Source organism: Bufo gargarizans, chromosome 1 (assembly GCF_014858855.1).
Source record: "Bufo gargarizans isolate SCDJY-AF-19 chromosome 1, ASM1485885v1, whole genome shotgun sequence".
Lineage (NCBI taxonomy): Eukaryota > Metazoa > Chordata > Amphibia > Anura > Bufonidae > Bufo > Bufo gargarizans.
The window spans coordinates 371,901,469-371,918,838 of record NC_058080.1 but is presented as its reverse complement, the minus strand read 5'-3'; the positions used below and the strand labels follow the sequence as shown (position 1 = coordinate 371,918,838).

General features: G+C 42.0%; 1 protein-coding gene across 23 annotated transcripts in view; it reads right to left on the bottom strand.

Annotated features, from left to right (window-relative positions):
• Window positions 1-7,074: 7,074 nt before the first annotated feature.
• CELF5 (CUGBP Elav-like family member 5) overlaps window positions 7,075-17,370 on the bottom strand; it is a 118,244-nt gene continuing 107,948 nt past the window's right edge. For 3 of the 23 annotated variants that reach the window (XM_044284740.1, XM_044284722.1, XM_044284731.1), the window contains 7 exons: window positions 17,077-17,221; window positions 16,597-16,743; window positions 16,421-16,486; window positions 15,295-15,297; window positions 13,739-13,816; window positions 7,374-7,457; window positions 7,075-7,202 (listed from right to left, as the gene is read on the bottom strand). In XM_044284740.1, coding sequence (XP_044140675.1) covers window positions 7,075-7,202; window positions 7,374-7,457; window positions 13,739-13,816; window positions 15,295-15,297; window positions 16,421-16,486; window positions 16,597-16,743; window positions 17,077-17,221 — 651 coding nt within the window. Of the gene's footprint in view, window positions 7,203-7,313; window positions 7,458-13,738; window positions 13,822-15,294; window positions 15,298-16,419; window positions 16,487-16,596; window positions 16,744-17,073; window positions 17,222-17,370 lie in introns of those variants that run through there. The other 20 variants (XM_044284711.1, XM_044284685.1, XM_044284701.1 and 17 more) reach the window with 9 other exon arrangements.

Below are 17,370 nucleotides of genomic sequence, written 5' to 3'. Positions count from 1 at the left end.
CTGCTCCTCTCAGGCCAAGGATGTGTCCTCTTTTTCAAATTGCCAGAGCATCAAGTGCGTTATTGATGCATGCCCAGAGGTCAATGATCTCTAATGTTGAAGCACTTTTATGTTCTCTTGTGGAAAGACCCACTGTCTAATCAGACCACACCTGTAATCATTGACATAAATGCCTGAGACATAACTGCATGCCAAGTGTTGCAGCAATCTGAAATTTCTATCTGAATTAGAGATGGCAAATAAATTCGGAATTTGTCCTGAATGTTTTCAGACTGGTTTTGAGCAAATCGCAGACAGACCAATATGTAAAACTCCTCTGGAAAAGAGATGTGCAAATCAGTCCTCCCTGCTCATAGCAACCAATCAGATTTCACCTTTTAGAGTTCATTTGGAAAATGAAAGGTGGAATCTCATTGGTTGTTGGGGCAACAAACCCAGTTTTCCTTTACACCAGTTTTGATAAATCTCCCCCTAAATGTCTTTATGGAGCCATAACTTTTTTTATATTTTTTTTTGTTCACATAGCCGTATGAGGTTTTGTTTTTTGAGGGAAAAGTTGAACTTTGTAATGGTACCATTTAATATTGCATTAGGAAGCTGGAAAAAAATCCAAATGGGATGATCTGTAGTTTTCAGTGATACCATTTTGGAGTGCACATGACTTTTTGATCACTTTTTATTACATTTCTTTGGGGGAAATGAAGCGACGCAAAAACTGCAAACTGGCCATTTATTTTTTTCAATTACGGCATTCATCGTATGGGATAAGTTTATTTTTTAATAGTTTGGGTGTTTTGGGACGCAGCATTGCAAATGATCTTTTTTTTATGGGGAAGAGGAGGTGACTTGAATTTTTATATTTTTGGACATATTAACATTTATTTTTATTTTTTATTTAAAGAACTTGCAATCAGACTGCTTCTCTCATACACTATTGTGATTTAATACAGTAGTGTATGGGAAGTTCAGTATATTCCAATGCAGCACTGCCACATGCAGGCCTATTTTGGAATATACCTGTGATAGGCCTGGTAGCCTTTTACAGGCTCCAGCCTATCACCAGCAACAAACTGCTTACAGATCCCAGTGCGGGGAAATTGTTATGGGCCCCTGTAGTCCAGGAAAGGACCCATTAGTTTTGGAAGGAAAGCTATTTTGCATATTGTTGGTTTCTGGGAAAGATATGCAAATTAGGTTTCCTTCCACAAGGCAACGAAAGGTAAGCCTTGCATATATTTTTATATATTGTTTGCTGGTTTGAGAGAATTTTCCTTTCTTTTTGGAAGGAAGACTGGTTTGCACATCTGTTGTCCAGAGGAGTGTTATGCAGAGAAAATTAGTTTTACTCCCTTTTAGGAGAACTGATTTGTGTGTGTGTGTGTGTGTGTGTGTGTGTGTCTCTCTCTCTTATTTGTGTATAATTGATTTAGACCTGATTTGAATTTCAAGAAGTTTGCTCATCTCTAATCTGGATGTTATTTTTTTGCCAATTAGTGTACTACAAAGTTTCTTATAGTCCCCTGTACTATTGAGTTTGTAGAAAGTACAGTCACCTTTTAATAGACTCTAGGCAAAAAAGAGTTACACAGTATGTTTTTCCTAGTGCAGGGGGTGGTGGCTGGCAGGTATTCAAAGTGAAAGAGTGGACAGATACTGATATCACCAGCCTTTTGGTGCTTGCTCCATGGAGGAGGCCACGTTGAGATGTCAACTCAGTCTCTCGAAGTGATCTCAGCTTAGCATTTTCCCCAAGTTCCTTGTGGAGAAAGTGGTCTTACATTATTGCATTACCCATTGAGATGAAATGATTACCCTTATAATGACAGCTGCAGTTTCTGAGCTTTAGAAAAAAATGTCAGAGCTCAATTGACCTTTTTAGCCACTGAAATTTCAAGAAAACCCTTACCCACTGCATTGCAGATAACCATTTCAACATATATTGTACATATATTTCTAAGCATTTTGGCATACAGAAATATCCATATACACCAACACACCTGCAGTCACACGCATATGCACGCACACTGCTCATGGTTTGAACACTAGCAGGTAACACACTCCATTTTATGAAAAGGCAAACAGATACAGAGCCTTAAGAATTATCTTTTAATTCTTTCATAAACGGCAGCTTTTCTGAACACCTGGATATTTCAGCCACAGACATCTCAAACACATCCTGGGGATGTGCAGCCTAGACGAGGCAAAAAGTGGATGCAGAGAAAGCTCTCGTCCATGTGAGGCACAGTTTCATATGTGGCTTTCTCTTCTAATGTCAACTTTGCACTGAAAATAACAATATATGTTTAATAAATTTTGACAGCCCTGAAAATTTCCTGCTCATGGTGGTGGCCATCTTGAAAGCTTTCTGCACTATATAAGTTAACCAAGCCAGCAAGCCTTGGACATATGATGAGAGATATTCAGTGCTAAATAATCAGCTGCATTAACTCCATCCCACCAATTAAGATTCACTTCATCTAGTCATAAGAAGGTTACACTGTGCTTTATCTTTCTTGTGAAAAGTCCACTACATACTTTCTCATTGTAAGTAAAGGCAGACTAAAGTCGTAGTTCTCCACCATACAGCATTCAGGGTGGACTCTGGCATGAAGTATTAATCCTTTCTGTGTCAAAAGTCTCTCCAAATGATGTGTCCCAATACTACTAAACACTTCTGGCACCTAAAGGGTTTCACTTTTCACAGTGAGAGGGGCCTTGTAATGCTTCTTAAAGTCAAAATATGATTGTGGCCCAACTCAGCGTGGTAAGGTTTACAAGTAGTAATCTGTTTTTCTCTGCAGCACAAATATACTCTTTGTTTCTATATACATATAGTGCCTTTCAGAGACCCTGCACAAGCATATGTGGGTATGTGGAGGTCAATTAAAAAACCTGTACTTTTTGCGGCTGCTATCCATTTAGAAATTAACATATTAGTTATTTAGTCTAGGTTATATGCTGGAGGATGGAGAGAGGTAAGCAAGCTGAGAAGCCCCCCTATTCTTCTTTGTGCTTAACTAGGGCCTCGTTTTTTTCACATCTGAGATAAGGAATGTTTGAAGTATAAAAATGGTATTTACAAGCGACCACAGATGCAACGATCCCTTGTTCTCAGAGCTGGCTGTTACCTCGCTTCTAGGATTATGGGGGAATCAACAGCACTTACAGTGTTTTACGCTGCCTATTTTGTACTGCATCGAATTGCTAAAGGATTGTAAGGTTGCTTTATCTCCTCCTATATGCCCTCGGGTATTTTATTTTTATTTTTTACCAAATACCATTTTCTTGTTAGAGAAAACTTAACATATCTCACACATTGTGGTATAAATGCTGCATAGTCAAACTCCAGCTATGAAGCCCACAGCAGAGGGGGCAAACTGTTCCTATCTCCCCCATCTGTTTCCTCATTTCATATTCAAACATTCCATAGGAGATATTGCCGTTAGAAAGCTTTTCTGGTCAAAGTGTGGTTAGCCTAATTTCCTGGCTGTTGTAGGTCTAGCATATGTGGTAGACTTTGCAGTTATTGCTGGACTGAAATGCTCTTGGACAACCCACCATTGGCTGTGGCAATGTCTGGCATGTAGGCTAGCTGACTAATAGTTCTGTTAACATATTTAGATGTTATAGCCAATCATGTTCCAGTCATTTAAGATTGTCTAAGCTACATAGTTGCACATACTGATATGCTGATTTTACTGGAAAAAATACTCCTTTTGTTACTAATGAATGTGTGCCACCTGACCTCGCCATTGGTCACTAGAATGAAGGGACAATCCTAAAGCCATTGTGTTCTAAAGTCTGAATCACCCATTTACTACAATAGGGTATCTTACTGATGAAATACATGAATCGTGGTGCTTGGATGAGTGCTACAGCCCCTGTATTCTAGCCATTATTGGTAGTGGTTACTAAAGACATGGCTCGGTGGAATTTTAGAAAATTATGAAGGTTTAACTTACCTTTTAAACACTTGTCAAGAGGTCAGATCATTTTGAGACCCAACGGGTCTAATCATCTTGGCCAGCTATGCACAGTGATTATCTCTATATTGTATCTGAGATCCAAAAAAAAGAAAAGCAAAAGACATCAGCGTTACACAAATCTTCTTTATCCAGCCATAAATCCTATACCATTGGTGTAAGATGTATGGCTAAATAAAGGGTGATGATATTGCTGATATCCGGATTTCTTTTTGGATCTTCACTATATGGGATAGAGCAAACCCACTAAGATGGACTGTTGCATTTTATCTTTATTGGTGACAAGTGTACTGCTCTCAACTACCCTTCTCCATATCTCTATAATCGATCATTTGTGGTCAGATAATAGAATCACTATGTGCAAACCCTGCCTCGAACGGCAGCCAACTGTGGGTGCATGTTAGACTTCATTACTGTCCGCTCAATCGATAACTGAAATATCAGCCTATCAGTTTATTAGGAGATGGGGTTTCATGGTGTCACTTGGAGCTAATGAGATGACAGATTGTTTTGTTTAGCCCACAAATTAGATACCTAATATGAGTGCAGTAAAAAGTGTGCTTGAATAGGAAATCCAATGCAAAGATCTGACCTGATAAAATCTTTGCACAATTTTGCAAAAGTTAATACACATCCTTACAAGACTGTATAGAGTGCATTCGGGAAATCTTCAGACCTTCACTTTTTTCACATTTTGTTATGTTGCGGCCTTGTGTTAAATTAAAAAAATCTAATTTTTCGCCATCATTCGGTACACAATACACCTTAATGAGAAATTGAAAACAGAATGCTTAAAATCACTGCTAATTTATTGAAAAAGAAAAACTAATCTTGCGCTGACATAAGTATTCAGACTCTTTAGGCTACTTTCACATTAGCGTTACCAGGGTCCAGCAGGCTGTTCCAGCAGGGGAACAGCCTGCCGGATCTGTACTAACGCTAGCCCATGTGTGCCGCCGGAAGTCCCATTATAGTGAAGAGGACCGGAGCGGACTTCTGGTGGCACACATGTGCTAGCGTTAGTACTGACCCGGCAGGCTGTTTCCCGTCTGGAACAGCCTGTCGGACCCTGCTAACGCTAATGTGAAAGTAGCCTTAGGACTCAGTTAAAGCACCTTTGGCAACGATCACAGCCTCCAGTTTTCTTGGATATATGGACAGCTATTTTCAGGTCTCTACAGAGATGTTCGATTGGGTTAAAGTCAGGGCTCTGGCTGGGCCACTCAATGACATTCACAGAGTTGTCCACTTCCACTCCTGTCTTGTTGGAAGGGGAACCTTTAGCCCAGTGTGATGTCCAGAGCACACAGGATCAGGATTTCATTAAGAATATCTCTATAGTTTGCTCCATAGATTTCCTCCTGTTCTGTAATTTTGACTTGCATCTGGTTTTTGCTCACAACTGACCAAATAAGTGTGAACTTCTTCCATTTAAGAATTATGGAGACCCTTGTGCTCTTGGGGACTGTCAGTGCAGCAGAAAGTGTTTGTACCGTTCTCCAGATCTGTGCCCCCATACAATCCTGTCTCTGAGCTTTACAGGCAGTTCTTTCTTCCTCATGGCTTTGTTTTTGCTTTGACATGCATTGTTAGCTGAGAAACCTTAAAAAGACAGGGTTGCTCTTTCCAAATCATGTCTGATCAACTGAATTTACCACAGGAGGACTACAATCAAGAAATGGGAGGCACCCAAAGGTACATTCAAGTGTCATAGCAAAGGGTCTGAATACTTATGTCCATGGGATATTTTAGTCTTTTTTTGTTTTCACTTTCTCATTATGGGATATTCAGTGCAGATTGATAGGAGAAAACATTATTACTTTTTTCTAGCACAAGGCTACAACATAACCAAATGTGAAAAAAGTGAAAGGCATGAAGACTTTCCGAATGCACTGTAAATGATGTGTTTTGGTAGATTTTAATAATAAGCCTTAACATTTGTTTCTGAAAAATACTCCATACACCAGATCATCTCTGTATTATGCCAGAGCCATATAACCACTGAACGAATTTAAGTGAAGGATGTTTTCTCTAAATAGGAAAGCAGCCGGAGCATACTTGGCATTGCTAAGCAATTCAGAATATTATTCTAGGTGTAGGAAGACTTCCTACTATGCTAATCATCCAACCACTGGTGTTAACCACTTCCCCCTTAATGATAGAAAGGGAAACCAAAAATCTGTTATGAAAATGAGGCATGGTTAGCAGATACAGGTTCACCCTGCAGATTTTCTTCACGCAGCAACACTGAGAGGTTAATTCTTTCTCAATCCTGAAACACACAGAGTAGGGTTTTGGAGCAGATGCAAAAGTCAAGCCCTTTTCTGGGGGGCCAGGTGTATGAGCAGCAGAAAAATGGGGATGCCCTGTGAGTGGGGCTATTGTAAACATGAGTTTTGAACTCTGCTATACTCCACTCCTGCCCACCCAGAACACCCTGTCCTCCGTGAAAAAAAAGTCTAAAAAGCAAAATATAACAATGTCTAACACCATCCCACACCGGCCCTCTGGCAGTGGAAAGGGTGTAAGTAGGTTGCACTGGGCCTCCCCAATAAATAAATATGTTCATATAAATAAGTATACAGATAGTTCTTTGCACTGCAAATCTGTAGCCACTCTTATGGGTGGGGGAGGGTGTTGTCATTCCAAGGGTCTCTGGTGTGAGTATCGTCCATTACCCCCTCACATATTTGGTCATTTGAGGGGGAGGTCATCAGGTGCAAGTTTGTTCCTTTATGGATGGTCTCTCCTGGGCGTTGGGTAAACAGACATAGAACACTCACAAGACACAACCTTGTGTTTAGGTAGCTTGGTTCTTCCTGCTCCTCCCCAAAGCCACCTTTTGGTCCTTGGGTGTGGGTGAGGGACAAAGATCATGAGGTTCAGGGGTGGGACATAGTGTTTAGTGGTAAAAAGTCTTCTTTCCCATAATCCTCTAGTGAAGAATTGAGGGTCAAAGGTCCATTGCGAATCTGCAACAAAAAGAAATGTATCACATCATTATTACGTTATCACAATTACACCTACCTGACATTTTGAGAATAGGATCCTACCTGTATGACCAAGATTGGTCTTTTAGGTATAGGGATGGTCAGTATGGTTGAGTTGTGTCTTTAGGCCTCTTTAGTTGGACCTTCAGCCTTTTCATCCCTATCTGAAAACCATTCATGGCCTGGATAGCTGTCTGAGCACTGGATGGATTATCAAAACTGACAAATCCTGGAGTGAAAAGGAATGTATATGAATGGTGATCACTGCAACAGATATCTGCACAGACATGCTGTACGGCAAAAAATAGACTGCATAAGATGAAAGGACATTAAAACTCACCAAAACACTTGCTCTGATTGGTAGCTCGATCCATGAACACTTTGGATGAAATTATGTTACCAAATGGCAGGAACATTTGTGTCAACTCATTATCCCCAAACTCCTGGGGCAGATGATAGATAAATAGGTTACAACCCTCTGGCCCTGTGGAAAGAAGAACACATACATAATAGAGAGTTGAACTAAGGGCCTATGAACTCTGAAATTAGTAGTGATCACCTACTTTAATGGGGAAGGGTATTTTTCACAGCCTACATGCACACTTGTGTAAATTACTTGCCTGGCTTCCAAAGCAAGTAACTACATTCTGAGAGTCAGTTTTGCTCTATAAACTTTTATAAGCATGCTGAAAGACGTTAAAAGGGTTTTCGATGTTTATGTGAATAAAATATATTTGTTACATGATGACAATGTGAGTGTATAAGCTTTATTTACATAAAAATAGAAAAATCCTTTAAGTAATGGGTATAATTTTGTATTTCTTCTTATTATGTGCATGTGAAACGTGTTGGTTTATTTAACATGTGTAGCATGTACATGTACAGGCTAGGATAACAGGCTGAACTGGATGGGCAGATGCCAGTTATGTGGCATCAAACTGGAGGTTGAAGCGGGTAGGCCCAGGTCCCGCAGAGCTGACTGGGCAGCCGGAACCCAGATACAGGGATCAGGTAAGTATGATTACCAACATGGGCATGGCCATGCTGGGGGGGTCTGTAGAAAAGGCAACTGTGAAGCTGTCATATGACTTTTTCAGTTCAAGTCACATCCATGATGCAGGATAGGCACCTAGCTTATGAAGATCTCAAGGCCAATATCTCTGTACACCACAGCTGAAAGATTGTCTAAATGCCATTATATGTTATTTATCCTGTTAAAGGGAACCTGTCAACTGTAGTATGCCACCCTCACTGAGTCCCACTAATAGTCCCGCTGATTTCAGTGGTCCTGTTATTGATGTTATGGCATTCAGTAGTTCTCTCCAAGTTGCAACAGTACACTCCTCTAATGGCTTTTGGTGGGTGCCTGTCTTCCATCCCTTCCCCACCGTAGAGACCTGAAAACATGCAAGCATTCTAAAGTGAGACAGCACACCACAGTTGTAATTAAGATATTTTCATTTATTGGTCCAGCCGAGAAGTGCATCGTATTCAGTAGGATGTTGTAGTCCGTACAGGACTTTTCAGGACTCAGGATTAAAGAGGCCCCTTTTCAAGCTCTGTTGTTGTACATTTGTGCTCCTGAATGAGGAAGAATTGAGCCAGAAAGCCATACCTTTGACGTGGAAACAAGGACAAGCAACTTAACTATGCACAAACACATACGAACTGGGGAACAGAAAGATGGCAGCCGATGCTCTCGACCGATGAGTCAAAATTTGAAACATTTAGCTGTAACAGGAGGCAGTATGTTCACCGAAGGGCTGGAGAGCAGTACAATAATGAGTGTCTGGAGGCAACAATGAAGCAAAGTGGAGGCTCCTTGCAAGTTTGAGGCTGCATGCCATCAAATGGACCTGTGTATTTGGTCAGGATTAATGTTAATGCTAAGAACTACTAGCAGATACAGTACTTATCCATTAGTCAATACCACCAAGGAGGCATCTGATTGGCTCCAAATTTGTCCTGTGGCAGGAGGACTCTAAACACACTGCCAATGTCATTAAAAACTATCTTCAGCGTAAAGAAAATTAAGGAGTCCTGGAGGTGATGACATGGGCCCCACAGAGCTGTGATCTCAACATCATCAAGTCTGTCTGGGATTACATTATGAGGATTTGAGCAGGACTACATCAACAGAAAATCTATGGTTACTTCTCCAAGATGTTTGCAACAACCTCCCTGCTATGTTCCTTCAAAAACTGTGTGAAAGTGTACCTAGAAGAATTGATGCTGTTTTGAAAGCAAAGGGAGGTCACACCAAATATTGATTTCATTTAGCTTTCTCTTTTCTTCATTCACTTTGCATTTTGTTAGTAGTTTATTTTTATCAGTTACCACTTCTATTTTGAAAAAGCATTCTTACTTTGCAGTATTTCTCCACATATGCCTAAAACTTTTGCACAATACTGTACTATTACAGAGTAGGAACAACCTTCCTGCCATGACTTAATAGCGGAAAGGTTTTAAATAAACATTTCAACACGTTTGATATATTTGAAAGGAAGTCTCTTTGATGCCCCATTTTCCTCACCTAACGTAATTTAAAAGGGACGAAATAGTATTTATTATGTAGAGAAAGTTAATACAAGCACTTACTAATGTATTGCTATTATCCATTTTGCTTCCTTTGCCAGCTTGATTAATTTCTCCATCGCATTATACACTGTTTGCTTCCATGGTCATGTCCACTCTGCAATCCATCAGTGGTGGCCGTGCTTGCACACTATAGGAAACAACACCAGCCTAAGTGAGCTCCCATGGTCCCGGCCACCAGAGAGACCGGCACTTTTTCCTATAGTGTACAAGCACGGCCACCACTGATGGATTGCAGAGTGGACATAATCATGGAAGCAAGCAGTGTATAATGTGATGGAAAAATGTATCAAGCCGGCAAAGGAGGCTTGATAAAAGCCACTTGCTGCAGTGACACAACCCTTTTAAGGTGCAATGAAGTCTGTGCTGGCCATAGACTTCTATTATTATGAAATGCAATACGGAATGCCTCTTATAGGCTTCCATGGTGCACGCAGTCACAGAATTCCGTTATGGTCCTTGGTAGTGAACCCGAACTTTGTACGCCGAACTTGAAAACACAAGTTTACTCAACACTACTGACCAGCTAATTTGCAAATCCTAGAGGAAACAAAGATATGCATAATTTACAAATCAAACCTGTATTAAAAAATGTGCCCCCCTCCACCCAAAAAAGTCATTTCAGAAGCCAGTTTCTGAAGCTGCATATTCTTGATTAGCCCATGATCACAGAAACTGCTGATAAAGACTTCTTATTATGGCACATTTACCATGTCACTGGAACTAGCTTGTGAAGAGTTCACATGTGTTGATCATCTTTTTTATATCATTTTATATTGCCTGGTTGATAAAGGTGGAGGAGATGATCACCAGCTAAATTCAACCACGTCAGACTGAATAGAGAAGATTTTCCTTTTTTTGTCCACCCAAAGAGGGAATCGTAGACGCTTGTCATTCCTAAAGACTGATTGCTGACAACAGACGCACTTCTCTAAATGAAGAGGTTTTCCAAATTCTTCCCACATTACTCACAAGACATCACAGTTCAGTGGATTTTAGACATAATCAGATCAAGATGCAAAATAGAATACAGATTTCTTGGTACCTTTCCTTTGCCTCAACACTCAAAATATGCCAAATTAGGCCAGTCCACAAAGGCATTTAAAGGGAAACACTGCCCAAAAGTGGTATGACTGATATGTCATAGAAAAGGTATGTTGATTATACTTGTAGAGTCTGGGAGTTTGGATGTTCCATTAAATTTAAAGGGCATCTGTCAGCAGATTTGTAGCTATGAAACTGGCTGACCTGTTACATGTGCGCTTGGCATCTGAAGACATCTGTGTTGGTCCCATGTTCATATGTAACCACATTGCTGAGAAAAGTGATGTTTTAATATATGCAAATGAGCCTCTAGGAGCAACGGGGGCGTCGCCATTACATCTTGAGGCTCTGCTCTCTCTCTGCAGCTGCTGCTCCCTTGCACTTTGATTGACAGGGTCAAGTGTGATGACATTTACATTGCCTGGTCCTGTCAATCAAACCGGAGAGGAAGTGCAGAGAAAGTGGAGCCTCCAAGTGTAACATCCCATTGCCCCTAGAGGCTCATTTGCATATATTAACACTTCACTTTTCTCAGCAGTGCGGGCACATATGAACATGGGACTAACACAGATGTCTTCAGCTGCCAAGCGCACATGTAACAGGTCAGCGAGTTTCATGTTTCAGGTATGGAGATTTAAAAGAAGACTTTCTCTGGAAGAAAGACTAGAAAATATGTAATACTGCAGAGTCTTCAAACAGTATATGGCAATCAAAGGCTATTGAACCTAGGTTTTCCTACATCAGCCAAAAGGGAGGGCTCACTGCATTGAGATACTTACAGCTTCTATTCATATGCACTGAGCTCCCCCTAGTGGTGGCTGTGGGTGGTCACAGCTTTATCATTAACTGTGCAGGAAACAAGTGATTTGGATTCTGGTGTCTGAATGAGAATATAAGCATCAAGCATTTACAATGTGCTATTCATTTAGTGCTCATATTTCTATAAAGGCTGGTATGCTTAACATATCAAATCGGATTTAATCACAGTCTAGAGGTCAGTCATTGGTAGAAATGACTAACCAGAATGCACACAACATGACACAAATTGCCATGTGCTGTGCAAACTGGCACAGTGCCTGCTCTCTCTACAAATCAAGTGAGGGGGCAATGTTTGAAATACATGCCACCTGATGTTACTATGAAGCAGGGGCATTGCTAGGGTCTCAAAAGATCCAGGGCCCAAGCCCCAATGCATATGGCCCAATTCTCTAAGTCGACCAACCGACCCCTAAGCCCGCTATAGCTATACAGCTATACAGCAGCACGTACCTCTCACATCCAGTTCCTCCCAGGTGACGTCTCCTCTGATGTAGATCTCTGTCATCATCTTCTCCATTCCATCCGGACAACTTCTCTCAGCCGCGCCTCGTCGCTACAGAGTGTGACACGCTGACATCTTAGCTTCCTCATTTTTCTGTACCCCCAAATACTATCCTGAATAAAAATGAGTGCCCCCCATAGTAATAGTGCTCTTCATAGTCCCACCAATAGTAATTACCTTCTAGAATGCCCTCATTAGTAATATTGCCCCCTACAGTGCCCCCAACTGTGATAATGTTCCCCAAGAGTGCCCCCATTAGTACAAGAGCCCTCCAGTATTATTAATGCCCTTACAGATCCCCTGATAGAAATAAGGCCCCCTATTGTTCCCCCAGTGGTAATAAAGCTATCTACAGAACCCTCAGTATTAATAAGGCCCCCACAGTGCTCTTAGTAGAAATAATGCAGATCAAGTCCCTCCTATAGAGCCACTATTAGTAATAAGAACACCTAATGTCTCCTGGATTTAAAATGCCCCCACAGTGCCCCCAGTATTTATAATGCCCCCTACTGTTATAATGCTCGCCCTGAAGCCCTCCTAGTTTTTATAATGCCCCCTGCAGTGCCCCCTGTAGCTATAGTCCTCTGTTTACTGTCCTTAAAAATTATAATTCCTCAGCCCCTCCACCATACAGTCCCATGTAAATAACATTATTTCCCTTCTCCGCCCTAGAGTGCCATGTAAATACCATCACACCATCTCTCCAGCCACCTCCAATATACAGTCCCATGTAAATAACATCCCTTTCTATCTACAGCCCCCTCTTAAATACAGTCCCATGTAAATATCACACCATCTCTCCTGCCCCCCTCAATATAGAGTCCTACATAAATAACATTACCCCCTCCCCAGCCGCCTTCAACATACAGTCTCATGTAAAGAACATAACCCCCTCTCCAGCCCCTTCAACATACAGTCCAATGTAAATAACATCACCAACTCAATATTCAGTCACATGTAAATAACACCACTTCCTCCCCAATCACTTTCAATATACAGTCCCATGTAAATAAAATCATCCCCTCCCCAGCCACCTCCAACATGCAGTCCCATGTAAATCACATTACCCCTCAACATTCAGTCCCATGTAAATAATAGAACTCCCTCCCACAGCCGCCTTCAACATATAGTCCCATGTAAATAACATCACCCTGCCCCAGCCACCTCCAACATGCATTCCCATGTAAATAACATCGCTCCCTCAACTTTCAGTCCTATGTAAATAACATCACTCCACCCCTGTCCCATGTAAATAACTTCCCTCCCTTCAGCTCTAACATACAGTCCCAGTTAAATAACTACAACTCCCAACATTGCTCTGCCTCTCACACTGTGTAATCTACCCTTCACTTACCTCACCTCATGTAGCAGACCTCACCACAGCTTCTTCCCAGGACTTATTTTCACTGCTGAGTCATCCTCTTCTGCAGGTCCTTTTCAGCTACTGCATTTAGCACTGATCACATGACCTGTGATGTCATCCCAGGTCCTTCAGCTCTTGCAGGGCATTAGATTCAATTGTATTGCCATCCTGAAGATGGCAATACAGTTGTATCTAGCAGGCAGGCAGTATATTCGGGTCCTGGGACAAAACATCAGAGGCCCAGGCCCCGAATGTTTTAACCTAGCAACGCCCCTGCGATGAAGAAGCATCAGGGGATGGAGGGGTGCATGAGATCACCCGTGTCAACTAGAGTGGAATCAGTGAGGTAAATATATTGCATGGTTTATTATTTTGTTTTGAACCCATATGCACAGATTTTGAAATCCTGGACAACATTTTGAAGTTGCTATTATATCCTTACCTTCGCGTTGTTGCAGTATAGGAGGAGGCTGTGGGGTGTTATGTGTGACAGGCGTAAGAGCGGCTGTGGGATAAATTGCTGGATGGGGGAAAAAAAAAATGGTGAACTGCCAAAAGAATATAAAAAAATTAAAATAGCATATATAGGCAGAATGGCATGAGTTAAGTGTTACGTGCAGACGGCTTGTTTGTGGATTTTGTTGCATATTCTATGCCGGAATCCAGGAAAACTGTAGCCAATAACTGAGGCTACTTTCACACTGATCCGGCAAGTAGTTCCGTCGCCGGAACTGTCTGCCGAATCTGGCAAAATGTATGCCAACTGAAGGCATTTGTAAGACTGATCAGGATCCTGATCTGTCTTACAAATGCATTGAAATGCCGGATCCGTCTTTCCGGTGTCTTCCTAAAAAACGGCTGCAGCATTAATTTTTTCCCATTTTTTTCAGGAAGGATCTGGCATTCCAGTATTTTGAATGCCGGATCCGGCACTAATACATTCCTATGGAAAAAAATGCAGGGTCCGGCATTCAGGCAAGTGTTCAGTTTTTTTGGCCAGAGATAAAACCGTAGCATGCTGCGGTATTTATTATCTCTGTCCTGATCAGTCAAAAAGACTGAACTGAAGACATCCTGATGCATCCTGAACGGATTACTCTCCATTCAGAATGCATGGGGATATACCTGATCAGTTCTTTTCCGGATTTGAGCCCCTAGGGCGGAACTTGGCGCCTGAAAAGAAAAACGCAAGTGTGAAAGTACCCTGACACTGCCCTTTTTGGCACAGTTTCCATGGCAAGTTTGTATGCGGTTTAGGAGGAGCTCACTACATAGGGCTAAGCTGCAGTCCTATCCTTGGCAATCAAGCTACATATAAGTGATAGAAATCTGAGGGTCAACCGACGTGCAGAGATAGAAAAATCACCCATTGTATTCTGGCTCAGTTCTGTATATTTAGTGCCGCTGTAAAATGGTGTTTCAAGGGGAAGACAAAAGGCGGAAAATATGTTTTAAAATGATATAGTTCTAATATGTGCATCAGTGCTTTCTTCTAATTTAACATATTAGAGCAGATTTACTAATGAAAATGTGATAAAATTAACCAGAATTATGATGAGCATTTATAAAAGGGGTTATCCCAAGAAAATCATGTATCACCTACAACAGTCGTAGGGGCCTGACTGCTGAGACTCCCAATTAACCAGAAAGCGAGGCTCCCCCCTCTGAATGGAGGGGTAATCTGCATGTCGGTCCACCACGCCATTCATTTCTGTGGGCCACTAAATGTGATAATGAAAGAACATACAGTCGCCGCTCAATGTACTCTGGTCCCCACATTTGTGTTTAACGGTTGCAGCAGTGATGTAGCTGTATAAGACATGTGACCGCTGCAGCCAATCACTGTATACAGCTATGTCACCACTGCATCCTGTGAGCTCAAATGTGGGAACCAGAACGGCAGTGCTGAAAAAAGCTGGGGATTAAGTAGGGAGTGTATGTTTTCATTATTTTATCGCATTTGGAGACACTGGGAAATTTTCTTAAAAGTCAGACAACCCCCTTAAAGGGCTTCTGGCAGCAGATTTGTACCTATGAAACTGGCTGACCTGGTACATGTGCGCTTGGCAGCTGAAGGCATCTGTGTTGGTCCCATGTTCATATGTGCCGGCATTGCTGAGAAAAGTGATGTTTAAATATATGCAAATGAGCCTTGAGGAGCAACGGGGGCGTTACCATTACAAATAGAGGCTCTGCTCTCTCTGCAACTGCCACACCCTCTCCACTTTGATTGACAGGACGAGGCAGTGTAAATATGATCATACCAGGCCATGTCAATCAAAGTGGAGAGGGTGCGGCAGTTGCAGAGAGAGCTGAGCATCTAGGTGTAACGACAACGCCCCCGTTGCTCCTTGAGGCTCATTTGATTAGTGTGGGCACAAGCGCACATGTAACAGGTCAGCTAGTTTCACAGCTACAAATCTGCTGACAGATGCCCTTTAATAGAGAGGGATTCCTCTTTAAGGACCCACATCTAGTGGAAAGTGTCTGTCCAACTAAAGGACCTGGCACTGGTTACACAGACAGCTGACTGATTACAATGGGGAACCATGTAACTCTGCCGGATGATGAACACTTACTGCCAAGTTCCCTACAGATTACAGCTGATCGCTAGAGGTACCAGCAGTGGGACACCCTGTGATATGATAATTTTAGATGGAGCCTTCTAACAAAAAAAATGCATTCTTAAAGGCAGGCAACCCCTTTAAAAAATCTGAAACCTTTTGCTTTATATGAATATAGTGGTTATATTTCTCCTTGAAGGAACATAAGGTATTTATCAAATTGATATGGAGACTTCTTACTTTTCTCACCAAGTGGTTTAGCAGCAGGGCCGTGGCCTCCAGTGGCCTGATGAACTTACTATCATTTACGCCAGAAACTAGGGTAAAGGCTAGTTCAAGTCTAGGCCCGCACATAGCTGGCATAGGTTTCAAAGACTGGTGCACAGATTGCCTGGAAATGCGCCAAATTTATAAAGAGGCCCGTGTCTGTTAATAAATTTGGCGCACTCTGCTTTATACTAAGACTCGTATTTGTGGCGAGTAGGATATGTCCTGGATCTAGGATGGCTGGAAGGTTATTAGGGCTGTTGGTTATAGATGCCAAGCATGTACATAAATACCTGAGTACTGCTGTACCCCAGTGAACGAAGGGTGCAGGCTCTCCACTGTCAGCGCAGGACTCTGTGCTGTGCAGCAAATATAGGGAACGGGGGAAAAATAAAGACATAGTCAGAACATGTATGAAATCAGTGTGCCAGCTAACCTACGGGCAATCTAAAATAGCGTTTCATCTCACCTGGGTATGGCACAATGCTATTGGTGTAAATTGTGTCCAGGGCAGGATGACTACTAGGGAATGGTACAAGACCAGGAAATCCATTGGTTAATGGAGTCACCAGCCCAGGTACAGCGGCAGTGCCAATGACGGGTGGGGAATGTAGTCCTGCAGAGCAAACACAGATAATTTCCAGTTTTAAGTAATAACAGCTGCTCACAGTTACTAGGCAACGCATGCCAGTGTCACTTACTCCTCCCAGTGTCTCTAGGCAACTTAACTCTTTTTCATGTTACTAGGCAACACAACTCCTGATACTGAAAGGCTGCTTCCAGTGTTGCTAAGCAACTGAAACCCTTCATAACTCAGCGTACTACGGCTAATCATCATCGCCAGGTTCTTCCACTGCCATTTGGGCCTTTACAAAGTAATATTTGCAAACAAGATCAACCATCCTAGTTGCTATGCAGACAATGCACACACTAGATTCATGAAGCTCACCTGATGCTGGTGTGATGGGTGTGGTTGGTAGGCCATTCAGGTTGACAGCGCCAATCTGCTGAATATGACATTGAGGAAATGCCACACCAGGACTCAGGTAACTGCCATGTGATGTGGACAGAACTGTTGTCTGCTGTTGCATCAGCTGGAATTGGAAAATTGCAAAGCACAGATATGAAGCGGGGGAAAAAATCATCCTGACCATGGTGACATATAACTAGGCATTAACCATCTGCAGTGCTGAGCCGTGGGAATATAAGCAATAGACATATTGGTTCAGTTACAGCAGATTTC